The 21,209-nt window shown below is 44.1% G+C and overlaps 1 protein-coding gene across 1 annotated transcript; it reads left to right on the top strand.

Annotated features, from left to right (window-relative positions):
* Nucleotides 1-11,804: 11,804 nt before the first annotated feature.
* LOC131191695 (C-type lectin domain family 2 member B-like) lies at nt 11,805-20,511 on the top strand. The gene is made up of 7 exons (XM_058170107.1): nt 11,805-11,972; nt 12,679-12,774; nt 16,171-16,275; nt 16,854-17,065; nt 17,675-17,772; nt 18,732-18,854; nt 19,902-20,511. Exons 2-6 carry the CDS (start codon nt 12,696-12,698, stop codon nt 18,838-18,840), a joined length of 603 nt encoding a protein of 200 aa, XP_058026090.1. The 5' UTR covers nt 11,805-11,972; nt 12,679-12,695; the 3' UTR covers nt 18,841-18,854; nt 19,902-20,511.
* Nucleotides 20,512-21,209: the final 698 nt, after the last annotated feature.

Consider the following 21,209-nt stretch of genomic DNA (forward strand, 5'->3'; position numbering starts at 1 on the left):
CTAGTTATGCCACTCATCTCACTATCAAAGGACTGGGTAACTTACAATTTTAGAATAAACATAAAAAATTAAAATTAAAACATTGGCCATGTAAAACTAAAACATGAAAATTAACAACAAAGCAGATAAAAAAGAACCAGTACGTACATCGGGAGGAAGTGCTATTCTGCTTATAGCAATAGCAATAGCAGTTCTCCACAGTGATTTACATCAAAAAAAACCTATGTGTAGTGAAGAAAGTTAGCACACACACCCCTCCCGGAAGAATGAAATATTTTAGGAAATATTAAAAAGGCAGAATATTATATTTCCCTGCATGAGAAAAGAGAAACATGTTAAGAAACAAGAAGTTCGTGATCACTTAAATGACGTGTGTTTCCCCCAATCTCAGGTAGTTCAACAATGAAGTCCATAGATATTTCCTTCCATGGGGCACTAGGACTGGCAACACTCTGGAGGAGTCCAGCAGGCTTCTCAGGAGGCCTCTTAGCAGAAGCACACACAGGACAACTGGCCACATAGATTTCTATGTCCTTTTTCAATCAGGGCCATTGTCTCTCGGTGATCCCCCATCCACATCTTCACTGGTTCTTTTTTCTTTCTTTTTTTTAAATTTACATTTATATCCCGCCCTTCTCCAAAGACTCAGGGCGGCTTACAGTGTGTAAGGCAATAGTCTCATTCTATTTGTATATTTACAAAGTCAACTTATTTCCCCCCCCAACAATCTGGGTCCTCATTTTACCTACCTTATAAAGGATGGAAGGCTGAGTCAACCTTGGGCCTGGTGGGACTAGAACCTGCAGTAATTGTAGGCTGCTGTGTTTTAATAACAGGCTATCTTACAGCCTGAGCCACCACGGCCCTGGTTCAGTTACAAAGTGCGCTGGGCCTCCCCCAGCTACCGACCCATCCAGCTAGCAAAATGCTATGGGCACCCTCAGTGTCCTCAGTCCCAGTTTCTCTACCGCCTTGGGGCTAATCACACATCTTGAGTCCAGAAGGGCTAGCATCTTCCCCTGGGTGCCGCATGAAGGCACCTGCAGCTCCACTGGGATGGTCATGGGGGCTACATGCTGACACCAGGGAGTTGTCGGAGTCAGTCTCACTCTCCTCTGGAGTGGTCAAAGTTCCCAGCTCCTCCTGGCCAGGTGGGGTGAACTCAATGACCTCCACCCCTTTCAGTGCTGTTTTGCGGTGCTTTCCTGGCTGCTTCTCGGGCTTCCTGCCTCCAGCAATCATTGGCTTGGAGCCTGGCGTGATGAGGCAATCAGCTGCTTGGTGCCCCTCCGTCCCACACCTGAAGCATGCTGTGGATCTTGGTTTGGCTGCTGGCCCGCTTTTGGCAGCTCTCAGGGCCTCTTTTGGGGCAAAGGGGGAAGGCTTGTTCCAGCTGCAACCTCCACAATGCCAGTCTCTGGCCAAATCGATTTCAACCTTGGCTGCCAACACATAGCACTGAAGGTCTTGGTGTGGTCCCCGAGAGATGCCGCTCTGATACACGTCATCGTTATTGTTCAAATCTGTCAAGATCTTTTGGATCCTGAACTTGTCTTGTTGGCTATTCCTGCCATCTTAGTATCATATGCAAATTTGATGAGTTCCCCCTCTATTCCCTCATTTATGTCATTTATGAAGTTATTGAAGAGTGCTGGGCCTAAGATGGTGCTTGTGGTACCCCACTGCTTACTTTCCTCCACGTAGATGTAGTATCATTAAGGACTACTTGTTGAGTATGGCTTGTCAGCCACTTACAATTCCATCTGGTGGTGATGCTTTCTATCACACATTTTTCTAGCTTACCAATAAATAGGTTATGGTCTACTTTGTCAAATGCCTTGCTGAAGTCTAAATATACTACCGCGTTTCCCCGAAAATAAGACCCAGACTTATATTTTTGGAGGCTCCAAAATAAGCAGTACAGCTTATTTTGGGGAAAACACGATTTCAAGGTGATCAGCCTGGCTGGGTGCTCCACCCCAGCACATGCACAAGAGGAGTCAAACACACGGGGACTGATGGTATCCAGCAGCAGCTGTAGCCTGCCAGTCCCTTCCTTTATCAGCACACTCTGGGGCTGCGCAGCCCGTTCAACACAAGTGAATTGATTCCCTAAGTAGTAGCAGGCAGAGGCAGAGGTGGCAATCTGAACATGCCCCACGGACCCCAGGCAAGCTGAGGCACAAAGATGGGCCTCCCACGGCAATCACATGACCACACAGTACTTGGCAACCAGTCATAAATGCAAGCTAGTGCAATCATTGTGTATTTACTCTGCCAAAGAATACAATTACTGCTGTTTTAAGCTGTGAAGGAGACAAAGGGTGGGAGAATGAGGGAGAGGTGAGTTTCTTTATTTGAGCTTCTGCTGCTCTGAGGTTGTGAATGCCTTTGGTATGCCAATAGAAGATAATATTTGTAGCTCAGGGTTGAACTGTGGGGTCCTTCAGGCTATTTGTTTCTTCTTTCTTTGTTTTTGTCTTACATTTCTAAACTGCCCATGTCTCAAAAATGTTTCCAAAAGTTTCTTAATTTCTATTGGGTTATGTAAAGTCTGCAAGGAAACTACCAAGCTCAGAGAGCCCCAAGGACCTACCTCTCTTTTGGAGTCACTGTGCAGAAAGGTGGTGACTGGAGAAACAAATCTCTCCAGAGGTGTACAGGAAGACCTGGGTGGGGCCATCCTTTGAGATGCTGTGGCTCAGGTTTTGTCTTGCCATTGGAATGTATTCATGCCAGAGACAAAGATCTAGACTGCTTCATGCAAAAGCCAAGGCAGATGGGAACAGAGATGGCTGACTGCAGATAGATGTTGGACTCCTCCCAAAAGCTCCAGCCTGGGAAGAGATGAACTGCAAACTCAGAGGGATGCACCATCCCACAATGTCAACTTAAAAGGGAGACTGGCCAGATCTGAAAATGCCCAATCAAGGCCTTAAGCCCAAACTAAAATATTCAAGGGAATAGGTTGAATGAATATTTTAGCCTGGGCTTAAGGTCCTTGGGGCTCTCTAAGCTTGGTAGTTTCCTTGCAGACATTATATTACCCAATAGAAGTTAAGAAACTTCTGCAAACATTTTTGAGACATGGGCAGTTTAGAAATGTAAGACAAAAACAAAGAACGAAGAAACAAACAGTCTGAAGGACCCCACAGTTCAACCCTGAGCTACAAATATTATCTTCTATTGGCATACCAAAGGCATTCACAACCTCAGAGCAGCAGAAGCTCAAACAACCTATTCCCTTCTTGCATCTCTTAGTGAAAGGTAGAGAGGAAGGGAAGAGGAAAAAGGGAGGATTTGAGGTTCTGGAAAATACTGTAGCTGTACGGGAGAGGTAGTTGGAGATTTTCAAGAAGCATGACAAAAGTTTTCTACTAGAAAGTCCGGATACACTGGTATAATATATATGGTGGTTGTTTTTCTTTCTAAAGGTAAAGGTTCCCCTCGCACATATGTGCTAGTCATTCCTGATTCTAGGGGGCGGTGCTCATCTTTATTTCAAAGCCGAAGAGCCAGCACTGTCCAAAGACGTCTCCGTGGTCATGTGGCCGGCATGACTCAACGCCAAAGGCGCACGGAATGCTGTTACCTTCCCACCAAAGGTGGTCCCTATTTTTCTACTTGCATTTTTCACATGCTTTAGAACTGTTAGGTTGGCAGAAGCTGGGACAAGTAATGGGAGCTCACCCCATTCGAACTGCTGAACTGCCGACCTTTTGATCGACAAGCTCAGCACCTTAGCCCCTGAGCCACTGTGTCCCAGCTTTTCTTTCTAAATCCCTATAAATACTACCTGTTCAAAATAAAAGGGAAAAAAAAACCCTTGGTGTACCTTCTTTCTCTTTCTGGGAAACAATTTCTCTGCTTAAAGCCATAAGCTCATCCACTGAAGAAAATCTCCTTTAACACTCTGTGCTTGATAACTTTAACTCCCAAAAGTTAAACCAAAGCTTTTTAAAATTACTGAGCTTAGAGGTAGCCAGCCCAACCTCACCAAGAAACAGTATTGAGAATGGGTCAGCTCTCTTTTTTTTCCCCCTTCACTACGAGTGAGAGAAGTATTTTAAGAGGCAAGCAGAACTTAGTGGACAATCTAAATATGAGTCAACAATGTGTGACCGCAACCAATGCAAACCTAAATTGCATTAACAGAGGGATACAATCAAGATCACATGATAATATCACTCTATACAGCCTTAGTAAGAACACACCTAGCATACTGCATTCAGTTTTGGTCACCACACTGTAAAAAAGATGTTGAGACTCTAGAAAGAGTGCAGAGAAGAGCAACCAAGATGATTAGGGGACTGGGGACTAAAACATATTGATAAATATGCAAATCATGATATATACAAATATATTATCACTATATGCAAAACAAGATAGAGTATGTATTTTTTCTAAGATGTTTAGCATAAAATGCATACAACTGAAAAACTATAAGCTGTTTTTAAAAGCATGTAACAGATATCTAGATAAATGTCAGCTGTGTGAAAGCACAAACTTAGCAAACAAGACACCAGTTGTAACCACAAGCAGGGAACAAGAAGAAAAGTAGAGCTTAAGCTAAGTAACGGTTAAACTGCAAATATAAGGGAAACGGGGAGGGAGGAGATAGACTGAACACTTCAACAGGATGCTGTGCAAGGGAGGGGGTGATGAGTCTGTGTAAGGGGATATAAGTTGATCTTCATGCTTTGTTCTGCATCCACTTTCTGTGCACCCATGTTTGCAAATACATGAATATTCTTTGCTGCTTCCAAGTTGTTGTCTTGCGAACATGAACAATATGAAGAACATTTGCAGGAACTGGTCATGGCTCATCTAGTGAAGAGAAGGACCAGAAGGGACATAATAGCAGTGTTCCAGTATTTGAGGGGCTGCTACAGAGAGGTCAAGCTATTTTCCAAGGCCCCTGAAGGCCAGACAAGGAATAATGGATGCAAACTGATCACGGAGAGATTCAACCTGGAAATAAGGAGAAATTTTCTGACAGGGAGAACAATCCATCAGTGGAACAGCTTTGCCTTCAGAAGTTATGGGAGCTTCATCACTGGAAGCTTTCAAGAAGAAACTGGACTGCCATCTATCAGAAATGGTATAGGGTTGTGATGGTGAACCTATGGCACGTGTGTTTGAGGTGGCATGCAGAGCCATCTTTCCAGGCACGGGAGCTGTTGCCCAACTCACCTGTAGCTGCACATGTACAAGCACCCCAGCTTGTGTTTCGGCCTCTGGTGCACATGTGCACAATTCAGGGGACCCAGCTGGTCTTCGGAGCTCTCCTGAATGCGCGTGCATTTGCCATGTGCGTGAATACTTGCTTGCACTGCACACATGCGTAGATGGTGTTCATACACGTGCATTGTGTGCATGAAAACTGTGTGCATGCACAGATGGTGCACTTGCATGTGCAGCGCACGGGGAGCCACATAAAACCTGCGCCCATGTGAAGATGGCATGGTTGGGAGTGAAGGGGCCACTCGTTAGGGCAGATAGCACGCCCGCACATGGAGCACGCGAAGCGTGTACCTGTTCGGCACTCGGTGAGTAAAAGGTTTGCCACCACTGATGTAGGGTCTCCAGCGTGGGGGTTGGACTAAATGACCTAAAAGGTCCTTTCCAACTCTGCTGATCTGTTAATCAGGCGATTGGCTGGATTCCCTTGCTGATCCCTTAGAAAGCATAGCAAAGCAAAGGCAGGCCATGCGGTTTATGGAGGCAAGGAGGGAAGATTTCTTTTATACACTGAGAGCATATGCATCAAGACAAATTCCTTGTATCCAATCACACTTGGCCAATAAAAACTCATTCAATTCAATTAAATTCAATTCTAAAAGATAAGTGGGGAGTCGGTGACAGGGGGTGGGTGGCCAAGAGGCTGCAGGGACCCCAAGGGGCCAGGGAGAGAGACGTGGGGTGCCCCAGTGGGGCGGGGGAGGCCGGAGGGAAGGGCACTTCTCCCTGCACGAGGGTCTCCCCATATTCCTCTCCTCTTCTTCCCTCTCTCTCGGGGAAAGGCTGGAGGGGAAGGGAGGAAGGGCAGCAGCTGATGGTGGTGGTGGAGAAGGAAGAAGAAAAATGGAGTTTTAAGAGAGGATGGAAGAAAGCTTTCTAGTGGGATAAACAGTGCCTGTTCTTCCTATCTGAATCTCCATAAATACACTTGTACATAGGAAAGAAAGAAAGAAGGAAAGAAAGAAAGAATTTGGGGTGCTGGAAAATAGCTCTGGGAGGAAGAGGTAGTTGGGAGACTTTGAGAAACAGGACAAAGAAAAGTTTTCTCCTGGGAAGTTTGGACACGCTGGTATAAAATAAATGGTGGTTGTTTTTCTCTCTAAAGCCCTATAAATATACCTGTTCATAGTAAAAGAAAAGCCCCTTTGGTGTGCATTCTCTCTCTTTAAAGCCACAAGCTCTGCCACTGAAGCAAATCTCCTTGTGCTTGGTAGTTTTTAACCCGCACAAGTCAGGCAGACTCTAAAACTATGGAGCTTACAGCCTGGCCCTTTGCCAAGAAGAGGCGAGGGTAGAAGCAGCCGGAAGGAGGCCGGAAAATATCTGAAAGCAACCAAGACTAAGCGTTGGGTTAGTTGTTATCCGTTCTTGTTCACTCCCCCTCCCCCTCCATGAATATTTTTCACACGGCCCAGAAAGGCGGGTGGAGCTGTAAACTATCAGCAGAGACGGTCGGCTGGAAAGTATCCACGCAGCAAGAGAAACTATATCTCGCACGCACCGCACCGCCCTTTGTGAGGACAGGGAGGGAAGGTTTTTCGCAAGAGTACAAAAGGCGAGGGAGGATTACAAAAGGGAACCAACTTCGCCGTCTTTTCGGGGAAAGGATAGGTCATAATGGGCATTCCGCCATGCGGTCCCCCAACGGAGCGGCCTCCCCTCCTTCCGTAGCCGACATCCTGAGCTCCGGAGGTCTCGGGAAAAGGTAAGACGGGAGTCAGTGGGTGGGTGGCCGGCCAAGGGGCCAGGAAGAGAGAGACGGGGTGCCCCAGTGGGGCGGGGGAGGCCGGAGGGAAGGGCGCTTCTCCCTGCACGAGGGTCTCCCCATATTCCTCTCCTCTTCTTCCCTCTCTCTTGGGGAAAGGCTGGAGGGGAAGGGAGGAAGGGCAGGAGGTGGTGGAGGACAGGCTGGAGCAGGTGGTGGTGCTGAAGGAAGAAGAAAAATGGAGAGTTTTAAGAGAGGATGGAAGAAAGCAGCTTTCTACTGGGATAAACAGTGCCTGTTGTTCCTATCTGAATCTCCATAAATATACTTGCACATAGGAAAGAAAGAAAGAAAGAATTTGGGGTGCTGGAAAATAGCTCTGGGGGGGAAGAGGTACTTGGGAGACTTTGAGAAACAGGACAAAGAAAAGTTTTCTCCTGGGAAGTTTGGACACCCTGGTATAAAATAAATGGTGCTTGTTTTTCTCTCTAAAGCCCCATAAATATACCTGTTCATAGTAAAAGAGAGAAAGAAAAGCCCCTTTGGTGTGCATTCTCTCTCTTTAAAGCCACAAGCTCTGCCACTGAAGCAAATCTCCTTTAGCATTCTGTGCTTGGTAGTTTTTAACCCGCACAAGTCAGGCAGACTCTAAAACTATGGAGCTTACAGCCTGGCCCTTTGCCAAGAAGAGGCGAGGGTAGAAGCAGCCGGAAGGAGGCCGGAAAATATCTGAAAGCAACCAAGACTAAGCGTAGGGTTAGTTGTTTTTCCGTTCTTGTTCACTCCCCCTCCCCCTCCATGAATATTTTTCACACGGCCCAGAAAGGCGGGTGGAGCTGTAAAGAATCAGCAGAGACGGTCGGCTGGAAAGTATCCACGCAGCAAGAGAAACTATATCTCGCACGCACCGCCCTTTGTGAGGACAGAGAGGGAAGGTTTTTCGCAAGAGTACAAAAGGCGAGGGAGGATTACAAAAGGGAACCAACTTCGCCGTCTTTTCGGGGGAAGGATAGGTCATAATGGGCATTCCGCCATGCGGTCCCCCAACGGAGCGGCCTCCCCTCCTTCCGTAGCCGACATCCTGAGCTCCGGAGGTCTCGGGAAAAGGTAAGACGGGGGTCGGTGGGTGGGTGGCCGGCCAAGGGGCCAGGAAGAGAGACACGGGGTGCCCCAGTGGGGCAGAAAGAAGGGCGCTTCTCCCTGCACGAGGGTCTCCCCATATTCCTCTCCCCTTCTTCCCTCTCGGGGAAAGGCTGGAGGGGAAGGGAGGAAGGGCAGGAGGTGGTAGAGAAAAGTAAGAAGGAAAATGGAGACTTTCAAGAGAGGAGGGAAGAAAGAAGTTTTCTAGTGGGATAAACAGTTTCTGTTGTTCCTATCTAAATCTCCATTAATGCACTTGTACATAGGAAAGAAAGAAAAAAAAAGCCAGGGTCTTAAAGATTCTTCAGAAAAATTCTGTTTCTCTCTCCTTTTTAAACTTCCCCTCCCGCCCGTATAGCTACAGAGGAAAACTTATTCAGAAGGAGGCGGGGGAAATGGCAACCGAAGCGCTTCTCCACCATGAAATCGGATCCAGAGCTCCAGTCCCGCCCGGGAGAAAACCAGGGGCGTGTTATGAGGCTGCAGAGGAGCTGCTGGAAAGCAAACTGCCAGAGAGGAATACAAGTTCTTTCGCGCTGGCGTTGGAAGTTATTTTTCTCGCTCGACGCTTCCCTCCGGCAACTCCGAAAGGGCAGGAAGCCAAGCGGGTTAGTCAAGCAGGGAAGATTTGGTGCTAATTGCCGTTTGCCTTGGCTGGAGGAGGAAGGCCAGCGAGACAAGGAAAAGAGCTTCGCCAGAGTCTCCAGCAAAAGACGGCCGCTTCTGCCAGGCAGTCCAGCAGTGCTTACTTAGGCAGGGAACATTTGGTGTTTCTTGCTGCTTGCCTTGGCTGGAGGAGCTGAAAAAGCGAAAAGGAAACGTCTTCAAAGAAAAACCAGAAAGTATAGTTGGCTCTGGGGGTGGTGGTGGTAAAAAACCCAACTTTGGGGACAATCATGACCTGGACGACTGAGAATCTCCATAGACACTCAGAAAGGAAAACAGCTTTGCCAGCGTCTAAGCAAAAGATGGCCCTTTCTGCCACGCAATCCAGCAGGGCTCCTTCCCTACACGACCTCGTGATCGCTGAAAGGTAAGGGAGCAATTGGTGACGGTAGGAATTTGTGGGTGCAAGGGGGGGGGGCTCGGAAATGGTCCAAAGGGCAGGAAGAAAAACTTGGGGTATCTCAGTGAGTTGGGAGGGGGAGGCTGGAGCACTTGTGCATACACTAGGGCAGGTGTCTCCAATCTTGACAGCTTGAAGCCTGGCGGACTTCAACTCCTAGAATTCCCCAGCCAGCTTTGCTGGAATTCTGGGAGTTGAAGTCTGCCAGGCTTCAAGTTGTTAAGGTTGGAGACCCCTGCACTAGGGCCTCTCTGACTCCTGAAGCACCCCCATATTCCACTTCAGCCCAATTCCTTCTTCCTTCTCCGTGAAAAGCTGAGGGGGAGGGAAGAAAGGTAGAGAATTTTTATTTATTTATTTATTTCATCAAGCATATATTAGCAGATACAAGTATAGACATAATTATAAATACATGCGATGGATACGAATAAATGGGAACATTAGGACAGGGACGGTAGGCATGTTGGTGCTCTTATGCACGCCCCTTACAGACCTCTTAGGAACGGGGTGAGGTCCAACAGTAGACAGTTTGGGGGTTTGGGGAAGAAACCACAGAGTCAGGTAGTGCATTCCAGGCATTGACCACTCTGTTGCTGAAGTCTGTATTTTCTGCAATCGAGTTTAGAGCGGTTTACCTTAAGTTCGTATCTATTGCGTGCTCGTATATTGTTGTGGTTGAAGCTGAAGTAGTCATTGACGGGTAGGACATTGAAGCAGATGTTTTTATGTACTACGCTTAGGTCGGACCAAAGACGGTGAAGTTCTAAATTGTCTAAGCCCAAAATTTCAAGTCTGGTGGCATAAGATATTCTATTGTGCGTAGAGGAATGGAGGACTCTTCTCATGAAATAACTCTGGATTGGTATTGAATTGGTAGAGAGATTGGTAGTGCTAGAAAATCTGGGGGAGAAGTGTAGAAAAATGGAGACATTCAAGACGAGATCAGAAAACTTTCTACTGGGAAGTTTGGACTCACTGGTATAAATGATTTTCTTTCTAACGGGTGAAATGTTCCCGGTTCGGACCGGCTCGTCAGATCCAGTAGCGATAGTGGCGGGTGGTTTGGAGAACCGTAGCAAAAATCCCTGCCCCCTGCCCCTGCTGAGCCACGCCATCATCAGAGGTTTGTTTTTTTTACTTTTAAAAGCAGTTTTTCTTCAGCCAAAAACATGCCTTTAAAAGTAAAAAAAGAGCCTTTGATGATCCCGTGCCTCAGCTGAGGTCGTCAGAACTCTTTAAACTCTTTTTTTTAACAACCTCTTCAGAAAAGGTTGTTTAAAAAAAGGTTTTAAAAGGCTCCTCTGGCGATCCCAGCTGAGTTCCTCATCACCAGAACCTTAAAAGACATGTTTTCTATGATCTAAAAAATATAAATAAAATAAAATAATAAAATATTTGTGCAGCTTTCTGAGATTTGGTGTGTTTCTGTAGTGTTTCACTCTAACTACACAAACACACAAAATCTCACAAAGCTGTATTTGGCATTTTGTGTTTGTGTGTGTGAGAGAGAGAAAGAGTCGTGTTGTGTTGTGTGCGTGTAAAGTGTGAAAGTCGGTTTTTGTGCTTTTTGTGGCCGTGTGAGGTTCCTGCTTGTTGCAGGGGCCATTTTGAGCGAAGTGCAACTGCTTTTACATTGTGTGTGAGTCAGTTGTGTCGTGTTCTGTGTGTGTAAAGTGTGAAAGTTGGGTTTTGGTACCTCTTATTGTTTTGTATACTTTGTTTATTATTTTTATTATTTATTGTTATTGGCCATGCCCACCCAGCCATCTGACCACCAAGCCATGCCCACCAATTAAGCCATGCCCACAGAACCGGTAGGGAAAATTTTTAGATTTCACCCCTGTTCTAACTCCCTGTAAATGTACATAGTAAAGAAAAACACCCAGGTGGCCTGGGTCCTTGTCTGTCTCTCTCTCCACTCTCCTCCTCCCAGAAGCAATTGCTGTGCTTAAAGCCATAGGCCAGCTGTCCCCAACTTCTCAGGCTTGGGGGGTGGGGGGAGAGGGGATGGTTCTGTGTGAGCCGCAAGTATGTTCAGCCATCACTTGTGTGGGTTTTCCCTGCCGGGACTCCACAGGGACCGGGCCTGCTTTTGTAGCCCACCACCTTCCACATGCTCCTCCCCACCAATCACTCACTTTGGAAGATTAAGCTGTTTTCCTTAGATCTCGGGTTCTTGTACACACTTCCGTCCTCTTTGGAACAGTGTTTTTGCGCAGAGGACGGAAGAGTGTGTAAGAAGGAGAGATCTATTGTGTCCAGGTAGGCTTTGTTTCATTCCGGCCTCGGTGATGTCACGGGCGCCCTCTTCATATTTTCAGTAACAGTTCCTAAGCACCTGGAGCAGCAATGGCAGCACAGGAGGCAAGTACAGGTGGCGTGGAGTTCTCAAGTGCAGCACCTGGTGGCTGCACTAATGTAGCGCGCTATGAAGGCTGAAGCGTCTACAGCAATAGCAATGCCACTTCTAAAAATAGGCAGAAAGTACATGTGACAACACCCAGGCTCTGATGCAATAGGTCTCGCACAGGGGTGAAATCTACTTCCCTTTCTTACCAGTTCGGAAGTGCGCACGCATCACATATGTGTGCAGACCTTCTGCGCATGTGCAGAAGGTAACGTTACGTCTGGGTTAAAACCAGGAAGTAACGACACCCAGGCGGGTGGGTGGAGCTTTGCTCCGCCACTCGATCTGGTCTGAACCGGAGGCATTTCAATCCTGGTCTCGTGTTAGTACCTTTTCCAAAGAGAACGGAAGCTGTGTAACATCTAAGACAAACGATTTCCTGATATACATCGAGTTCTGGAATTTTTTTAAGAGTAAATGAGCAAGGTAACGGGGTGACAGGGTGGGGAGGAGAAGGCCCAAGCAGCTGTGGGGACCCAAGGGGTCAGAAGAAAAGCATGGGATATCTCAGTGGGGAGAGGCCTTTGGCGGCTGGAGGTAGTAGTCTTGTCCCTGCACTAGGCCTCCCCACTCCTAAGGAACCCCAGGTACTCTTAACAATTTGACTCTTAATTTGATTAACAAATGCACTAGGGAGAGGAGGGATGGGCTCATCCATTTAATGTGATTCAGTTAATGTAACGACTACAATGGACAAGCTCCATTACGTTCATAACCCGAGGATGAGAATTCTACCCTTTTGACATAAAGTGGATGTTGATTTTTTTTGCTCCTCTACCAAAACGTTGCCCAATTTCTCACCTCATTCCTAAGAGGTCTGTAAGGGGCGTGCATAAGAGCACCAGCGTGCCTAACGTTCCTGTCCTAATGTTCCCTTTAGTTGTATTCATTTTATGTTTCCAATTTATGCTTATATTATTTAGTACGTATTTGACAAAATAAATAAAAAAAATAAATTTATCGATGGCATGTAAAAAAATCTTTGCATGACAAATTATTTTCTGTTGCATGCTTTTTAAGAGGCTGTGTCCTACGTATAAAAAGAGATTAGTAACGATTTGCCAGCTTCTGTAAGCATCTTGGGCCTCCTTCTTGTGACAGTCCCGTTTCCAATTCCAGATCATACAACTCCAGGAATGCTGAATATGGATGTAGAGAATCAATCGGTGCTCTTTCGTCCCAATGGATCTGCATCTGAACAGGAAAAAGAACCAGGTATTAATAACAAAATCAAGATGTGGAAGCCACTCACCCAAATGAGGGATTGAAATATCCAAGCCACGACCACCAGAGTATATGGAGCAATCCAAAACATATGCCCTGTCCCTAACTGGACTTTCAGAATAAGCATCAGAATAGAACTGGAAGGGATCTTAGAGGTCTTCTAGTCCAACCTCCAGCTCAAACAGGAAGTCCTATACCATTTCAGACAGGTGGCTGTCCAGTCTTTTCTTAAAAAGTGATGAAGCATTTACAACTTCTGAAAGCAAGCTGTTCCACTGGTTAATTGTCTTCACTATTAGGAAGTTTCTCCTTAATTCCAGATTGCTTCTTCCTTTGTTCAGATTCCATCCACTGATTCTTGTCCTGCCCTCTGGTGGTTTGGAAAATAAGTAGACCCCCTCTTCTTTGTGGCAGCCCCTCAAATATTGGAATACTGCTATCCTGTCACTCTTGGTCCTTCTTTTTGCTAGACTGGCCATGCTCAATTCCTGCAACCGTTCTTCATGTTTTGTTTCCAGACTCTTCTTAGTTGCTCTTCCTTGCAATTTTTCCAAAGTCTCAACATCTTTTTTGTAATATGTTGACCAAAACTGGATGCTGTGTTCCTGGTGTGGTCTTACTAAGGCTCTATAATTTTAACTCTATGTCCCTGTTTATACAACCAAGGATTGTATTAGGTTTTTTGGTTGCTGCAGCATACTGCTGGTTCATATTTAAGTGATCATTCACTAGGATACCAAGGTTCTCCTCACAGGTTTGGTTTTTGAGCCAGGTTTTGCCTAATGTGTACTTGTACCTTTGGTTTTTCCTGCCCAGGTGCAAAACCTTGCTTTTCTCCACATGAAATTTCATGTTGTCAGATCGGGCCCATTGTTCAAGTCCGTCAAGATCTTTTGGGATCCTGGGCTTGTCTTCTGGGGTGTCGACTATTCCTGCCAGCTTAGTGTTATCTGCAACTTAGATGAGTTCCCCTTCTTTCCCTCATCTAAGTCAATGTATTGAAGAGTACCGGCCCTAAGACAGAACCTTGAGGTATCCCACTGCTTACCTCCCTCCATGTAGACGTAGACCCATTAAGGAGTATTCATTGAGTATGATTTGTCAGCCAGTTACAAATCCGTCCTGATGGTGATGCCATCTATCCCACATTTCTCTAGCTTACCAATAAATAGGTTGCGGCTTACTTTGTCGAATGCCTTGCTGAAGTCTATACTATCTCCACAGCATTTAACTGGTTTACTACCGGTAATTTAGTCACTTTGTCAAAGAAAGAAATAAGATTGGTTTGCCATGATCTGTTTTTAAAAAACCCTTGCTGGCTCGTAGCTATAACTTTGTTTCTAAATGTTCGCAGATCTATTTTTTTATTTTAATTATTATTTTCCCACTATCTTCTGAGGTATTGATGTTGGTTTGTAGTTTCCTGCGTCTGTCTTTTTCCCCTTTTTTGAAGATGGGAACCACATCAGATCTTTTCCACTCCTTGGGTACTTCCCCTGTGCTCCAGGATTTTTGAAAGATATGATACAATGGTTCTGAGATAACATCAGCCAGCTCCTGCAGAACTCTGGGATGTAATCCATCAGGTCCTAGTGATTTATATTCATCAAGATCAGACATGTGTTCTCTTACCATTTTCTTGTTTATTTTAAATTTCATTTCTAGTCTGTCTTTTACAGTTACGTTTTTGGTAGGTTGGGTTATAGTTTCTTTTTACGTGAAGACTGATGCAAAGAATGAGTTTACCAGGTCTGCTTTCTTTCTACTGCCTGTTAATTCCTTGCCCTCCTCACTCCTTAGTGGACTGACTGTTTTCTTGTTATTTGTATGTTGAAAGAACTTTTTAAGTTCTTTGACTTTTGTGGCAAGTCTTTGTTCATTCAGAGCCTTATCTTTCCTGACTTAATCTTTGCAGATTCGGGGTATCTGCTGATATTCTGCCGTAGATATGTGTCCTTTCCATTCGCTGTACTTTGTCCTTTTTTGTCTCGGTTTATTGGGGAGATCTTTGCGCAACCATGCTGTTATTCTTGGATTTCTTCTTTTTCTTTTTGAGTGGTATTGTGTTGAACTGGGCTTTTATGATCATATTTATTCAGAGTTTCTCAAGCTTCCTGACTTTTTTCCCCTGTAGGATTTTCATCCCTGGAATTTTTCTCAAGACTCTGTCTGAGATTGTTAAAATCAGCTCTTTTAAAGCTTAAAACACTACTTGGATTGTATTCCATTGCTTGTATTTGCATTATATGAAAAACTTGGAAAAGGTATAATGCTTATAAAACTTCAAATACTTATAAAACTTATAAAAGTAATTGCTGCCAGATGGATTGTAAATCACGGTTCAGACCATTTCAGCCAATCCTCCTTCCACAGATATAGAGGTCATAGCACTTGAGCGAGTCGCTGTGGTAAGTTATACGAAAACTTTGAAAAACTCTGAATTTTAATGTTTCAAGAGACAGAAATAAAGAAGCAAATGTGATTTTAGACCTATGGAGTCACCCTAGTAAGCTTTAAGACATCATTTACAATAAATGTATTGTAGAGAGCGGGAGACAGGAGAGAGCAGGAAGTCTTGCTCCAAACATGCAAAAAATACAGATTTTACTTATGAACTCTCTCGGAATATTCCTTGGCCAAGATACTCCAAAAAGGAGAAGAGGAAAATTTATTTGCTTCCTGGACTGTGTGCAGTTTGTCTTAAGCAGTTGAATGTCAGGCCGGTTTTATCCCACCCTTTGTGCAGACATTCATGTAGTTTTTCTGCTGCACCATCAATTTTATTAATTTATTAAATTTTTATAGCAATCAAGTGACTCTGGGTGGATTATAATTCCAAAATTATAGAACCATTAAAAGAAAAAGAGTAGAAACATCCAGAAAATAAATGCAAACAGCAGTCAAGAACTAATAAAACAGGAAAGCCAACAAAATGGGGCCAACTTTTTCATGTCCTGTGAAAGGAGAACCGGGTTGGGACCATTGTAATCTCTGAGGGAAAGTAGCCCACAAGGCAGGGGCTACAGGAGAGAAAGCCCCTCTTCTACTTCCTGCCAGTCACACTTTTTAGCTGATGGGAAGTGTAGCATACCCCATCCTGCTTCACCAGACCTGACTTTGTTTTATGTTTCAACCTTCTGTTCTTAATTGAACCAGATGAAACGCTAGTATACTCTGGAGCATCATCTTTACCTACAAGAATTCCTTCAGATCCATCACGGGGAGGGAGAAAAAGGAGGAAGAAAGGAAGGATTTGAGGCAAAATCTCCCTAAGCAGTTTTATTTCCTCAATGAGAACATTGAACAACCAAAAAAAAAAGTTTCCTTTCATCAGACTTATGAGTGCTGATAAATCTTCTTTCTCTTCTTTTTTTTTCTTTTATGCAGTACCTTTAACACAGAGATTATTGTCAGCTTGCTATCAACACAAAAAGGCAATAACTGGAATGATCATTTCTGGCCTCGTCCTTTGCTCTGTCTTCTTAGGCCTGAGTAAGTAATCCCAACCCTAATACTGTCTCCTTGAAATGCTGTTTCTCCTCACGTGACTTCATGAAACTGAAGGACTTCTGCAATTGGCTCAGAAACAGAGTTGGCCTTGCCCTGGTTTTTAGGTACTGTAATCCTGTTTCATCCAATACACGTAACTCAGTTCCTACGTGTGGAGCAAGTCTTGTGTTTGAAAATTCAAATAAACATGCATTTCTTTATGTAACGATTTCCCGACAGAAGCAGAAAATGTGAGGTAGGTGGACCAAATGTGAGACAGGTTGACCAAATTAATGGAAAATCCTACAAAGGGATTCATGGCTGAATAGGTGGATTTGCATCTGGTTTCTTGGATTCAAATCCAGCATGCAAATCGCTGCTCAGATCCACTATCTCTCTTAATCGGAGGATTACAGGATGGAGGCCATTAAAACTGCTAGAACCTGGGGCTTCTTATCCAGATGGGTTTTCTTAGAACTCACTATCAGATTTTAATTCAGCAAGAGGATCCCATCCTACCGATAAGAACGTGACTTGATAAAAAATAATGTTTACTCTTTCCATCTTTCTCTTTTTTCTAGGAATCTTAATGTCATTAAACTGTCCATCTATTACATGTCCATCTGTTACAAGTCCATCTGGTACATGTCCATCTGTTACATGTCCACCTGACTGGATTGGACACCAGAGACACTGCTACAAATTTTCAGACAAGGATAAGAACTGGAATGAGAGTCAGAACTTCTGTATGTCACATAATGCTTCTCTGGCAAAAATTACAGAAGAAGAGATGGTGAGTAATGTAACTGGCCACCATAGAAGTAATGTTGCTTTATTGATGGTACATGCTCTCCTGCAACATGAAAAAGTGGAAGGATTTTCTCCTTATATTATTTAAAAAAACCTCCTTAGATGCCTTTCTGAACAAAAACATTAAAAACCTTTTAATCTTTTCCAGTTCCCCAAAACTGCCAGTTTCACAAAACAGAAAATTAAAAATCCAAGACTATCATTGAAATAAATGTCACTGTCATCTGCTTCTTTCGTTTTTTCCTGGTTAGAAACTTAGAAACATCTGATAACTATCCCCAAATGTTTAATAGATGTGAATTTCAGAAGAGAGATAGAATCAGGAACCCAACGGTAAAATTGTAACCATTGTCAAGATCCATTCTAGGAAAACCAGAATTTTACTTTCTACAAAAGGTTTAAATTTTACTTTAAAAGAACATAAAGGTCTCCCATTTTGCCCCACGCCAAAGGAACTACTGGCTATGTTTTATTAGGGATAATTACTTTTTAAAGGATAGTTTTAGTCTCTTCAGCGTGTGTGTAAGTTCAGAAATTCAGATGGGAAACTAGCAATGCAAGGTTCTAACAGGCACAGTTTTTGCTTTTAAAGGATTTTGTGAAGAAGTTCACAAGAGACAATGTCTTTTGGATCGGCCTCAAGAAAGAACTGGATCAGCTCTGGAAATGGCTAGATGGAGAAAATTCCACGTGAGTCTTCCTCTTTCCCTTTCAGCTAGCAAGAGCTGAATGAAATTTTAAATGCCTCCATTGAGGATCTCCCCACTCAGGACTGATCTTAGGAAGAGCCTCCTGTCTGCCACCATTCAGGCGTTGCCCTCTAAAAAGATTTGGCCCTGCTAGTGTAACTCAAAATGCATTGTGGGTAGTCCTCAACTTAGAACCATCGACTGTTCAGAGTTACGATGGAAGTGAAAAAAATGACTTACAATCAACCTTTGCAGTTAAGCCATCAGGGAATCTCCATGATCACCTGATCAAAATTTGGGTGCTTGGCAGTCGGCATGTATTTAATGATTTGGAAAAAGTATGTGGCCACCCCTCATGGTGAGTCTGGGCAGTTTACAAAAATAAAACAATACTAAACCCAATAAACCTCGACCTCCCTAGTGGCAAAAATCAAACCCACCAGTTGATGGCTTCTATATCACCCTGGGGGGGCCCACGTTAGCTGGCAAAGCAGCTACAATGGTTGCAGCCTCCTGGGATCATGCGATTGCCATTTGTGACCTTTCCAAGAAGCAAAGTCAACAAGGAAAGCTGGATACACTTAAAATAATTTGATTCACTTAACAAATTCAATGATTCGCTTAACAACAGTGGCAAGAAAAGGTTATAAAATTGAGCACCGCTCTCGTTAACAACTGCTTTGCTTAGCAATGAAAATTTCAGTCCAAATTGTGGTTGCAAGTCAAGGACTTCCTGTAGAAGGAGCATGGTCAGAATTCCCCTTGGGATTGAGTCCTGAATGCTGAGCTCCTGGGATGTAGATTGTACAGTCAACATTTCTAAATAGAGGAATTGGGGAACAATCTGCAAAATCATCTTTGGAAGGCAAAGCTCAGCTAGATGAACCGTAAGCTCAGAACCCCTTTGGTACTGCTAGGTGAGAAATACTCCCCACTGCCTACTTTCTGCTTCTGTTGCAGGTTGGAAGTCATGGGAAATGGAGGAGACTGTGCGTATTTGGATGGTGGTGCCAAGGCCAACTCAGGGAGATGCACCACTGAACACCACTACATCTGCAAAAAAAATTGATCCAAACATTTTCTGTAAGAGAATCCTATGTTCCCCAACTCCCCCCATCCACATTTCCCCAGCATTCTATAGCACTGAACACAGCTGATTGCTATTAACTTACTTTGGGTCCTTCTGAGTAATTTCTGGACTGCCTTAGGAATTTAAGAGTGGATGTAGTGACCATACGGAAGAACTACTGGTGTTATTTCGAGGACCTAGGGTTAGAATTGTATGAACTGCAACGGTGAGGGGGGTGGGTGAAAATGGGAAGCCGCTGCGGGGCAATGAGTAAGAAGCAGTGGGCAGGGGCTTCCCATTTTGACCTCTCTCTTGCCTCTATGCCTGGACTCCAGCCTAAAACTGAAGGGGCAGTTCGGCTGCCCCCCCATGTCCCAGCACCACCCAAGCGCTCACACTGGATCACCCCTCCCAGCCTTCTCTAGACCATCACAAGTGCCCCTCAACGTGAGCAACATCGAGTTGGTCACACCCACCCAGCCGGCCATTAGGGCAAAGAACTGGTTGTTAAATTATTTGAATCCTGGGGGTAAGGTAGGGGTGTTTTTTTTATGTTTTATGTTGTAAGCTACCCAGAGTCAACTATGTGTGAGTTTGGTGGCTGTATACATTTGTTCAATAAATAAATGATTCCATGGGCAGGTATATTGATCCAATGGGAGATATCTCTTCAGGTTTCTTCCTTTGAAAGTAAAAGGCACAGTGTGAATACTCTGAAAGCAGTTGGAATAATGGAGCCTGACAAAAATTAAAGACCACAAGGAAGAAATAATTCCTAGCAGATTTATAGAAGAAGGGTCCATTAAACCTCAGACTTATATGATTCCCTGTTTATTGTGTTTTGTCTCAAAAAATCAAATTCTGCTTCTTGGCCTTAAAGTAAAGTAAAGCCTTTACTTAAACAAATGCGCCTCAGCAAAAATCAGTTGATAGGCAGCTATTTTTCTTGGGAGCCCAAGCAGTTGAATTCACTGCCTTAATTCATGTTTGATGTATTGCCAGAGACAAAATTGTTAATATCTTCACTGACTCTATGAATGTTTTTCTTTGCTTTGCTCCAGGTGCCTTATGGAAACTGAGATTCTTCACCTTGGTCTGCAAGATTGCTCAAACTAAACCTGGCTGCTTCACTTTGAGATGCACTTCTTTTATTACTAGAGGCCCATTCAGTTTTTGGAACAGGCTCTAAATAGGCTGCTCCATAACTTTGTATCTGTCAGTCTTTGAACCTGTGTTTCTTTTTCCTTCTGCTATGGCTTGTAAAGCTCTATTTTGTACTGCCCATTTTTTATACAGGGCATCTTTTATAATGTTATAATAAAAATATATATGGCAGCTTTGGAAGCCATACTAGGCCGAAGGCTTCCATACGCTGCCACAGTTCTCCTCTGTGGGAAAAGAGGGGAGGAGGGTGGTAGTGCAAGGGATGATTAGACATAACTTTTTTTTTTCCTGCCGGTCAAGGTCAAGCTGGGTTGGCATCTGTAGAAGGAGTGGCTGGAGTGATGCTTCGACATGGGATGGTTGGAGATTGGAGCATGTGACCGGCAGAGGGGTCGTGAGGGTGGAGACTTTGGGGTTTGTATTACTGAGGGACGAACCGGAATCCCCGGTTTCGGTTTTCATCCAACTGTGCCAGTTTACCTATGCCAGTAAAAGAACTTTGAAAGATGTTGGTTTCAGAGTCTTTTCTGCAGGAGGGGTTTTCTGGAACTTTGACATTATAAAAAAGAGGTTTGTTATTTTTATACACTGTATTATATACAGCCCAAGACAATTCTGGTGGCTCAACAGACTAATGCAGTCTGTTATTAACAGCAGCTGCTTGCAATTACTGCAAGTTCAAGTCCCACCAAGCCCAAGGTTGACTCATCCTTCCATCCTTTATAAGATAGGTAAAATGAGGACCCAGATTGTTGGGGGCAATAAGTTGACTTTGTATATAATATACAAATGGATGAAGACTATTGCTTGACATAGTGTAAGCCGCCCTGAGTCTTCGGAGAAGGGCGGGATATAAATGCAAATAAAAAAAAAATTCTTCCAGGCAAGCCAAAATTTAGACAACCATGGTTTAGATCAGCCAAAATACAGTGGATGGTGGCTCTCTATTTACAAACTTGTCAGGTAACAAAAAGCATGCTTTAAAAACAACTTACCAATGTAGATTGATGCTCAACATCAAATCCATTTTGCTCCATTTCAATTATCCTTCTTAATCACTGCAATTCAAAGTCAGCTTTCCCAGCGCACAGCCAACAAAGAATCAGGATTACTGCATCAAGCAGTAATATTTCCCCTCAATTTATAATGTAGCATAAGGCTCATCTCTTATATTAGAACATTCAGTCAACAAATTTCTAGCTTCA

Source organism: Ahaetulla prasina, chromosome 2, assembly GCF_028640845.1.
Source record: "Ahaetulla prasina isolate Xishuangbanna chromosome 2, ASM2864084v1, whole genome shotgun sequence".
Classification (NCBI taxonomy): Eukaryota; Metazoa; Chordata; class Lepidosauria; order Squamata; family Colubridae; genus Ahaetulla; species Ahaetulla prasina.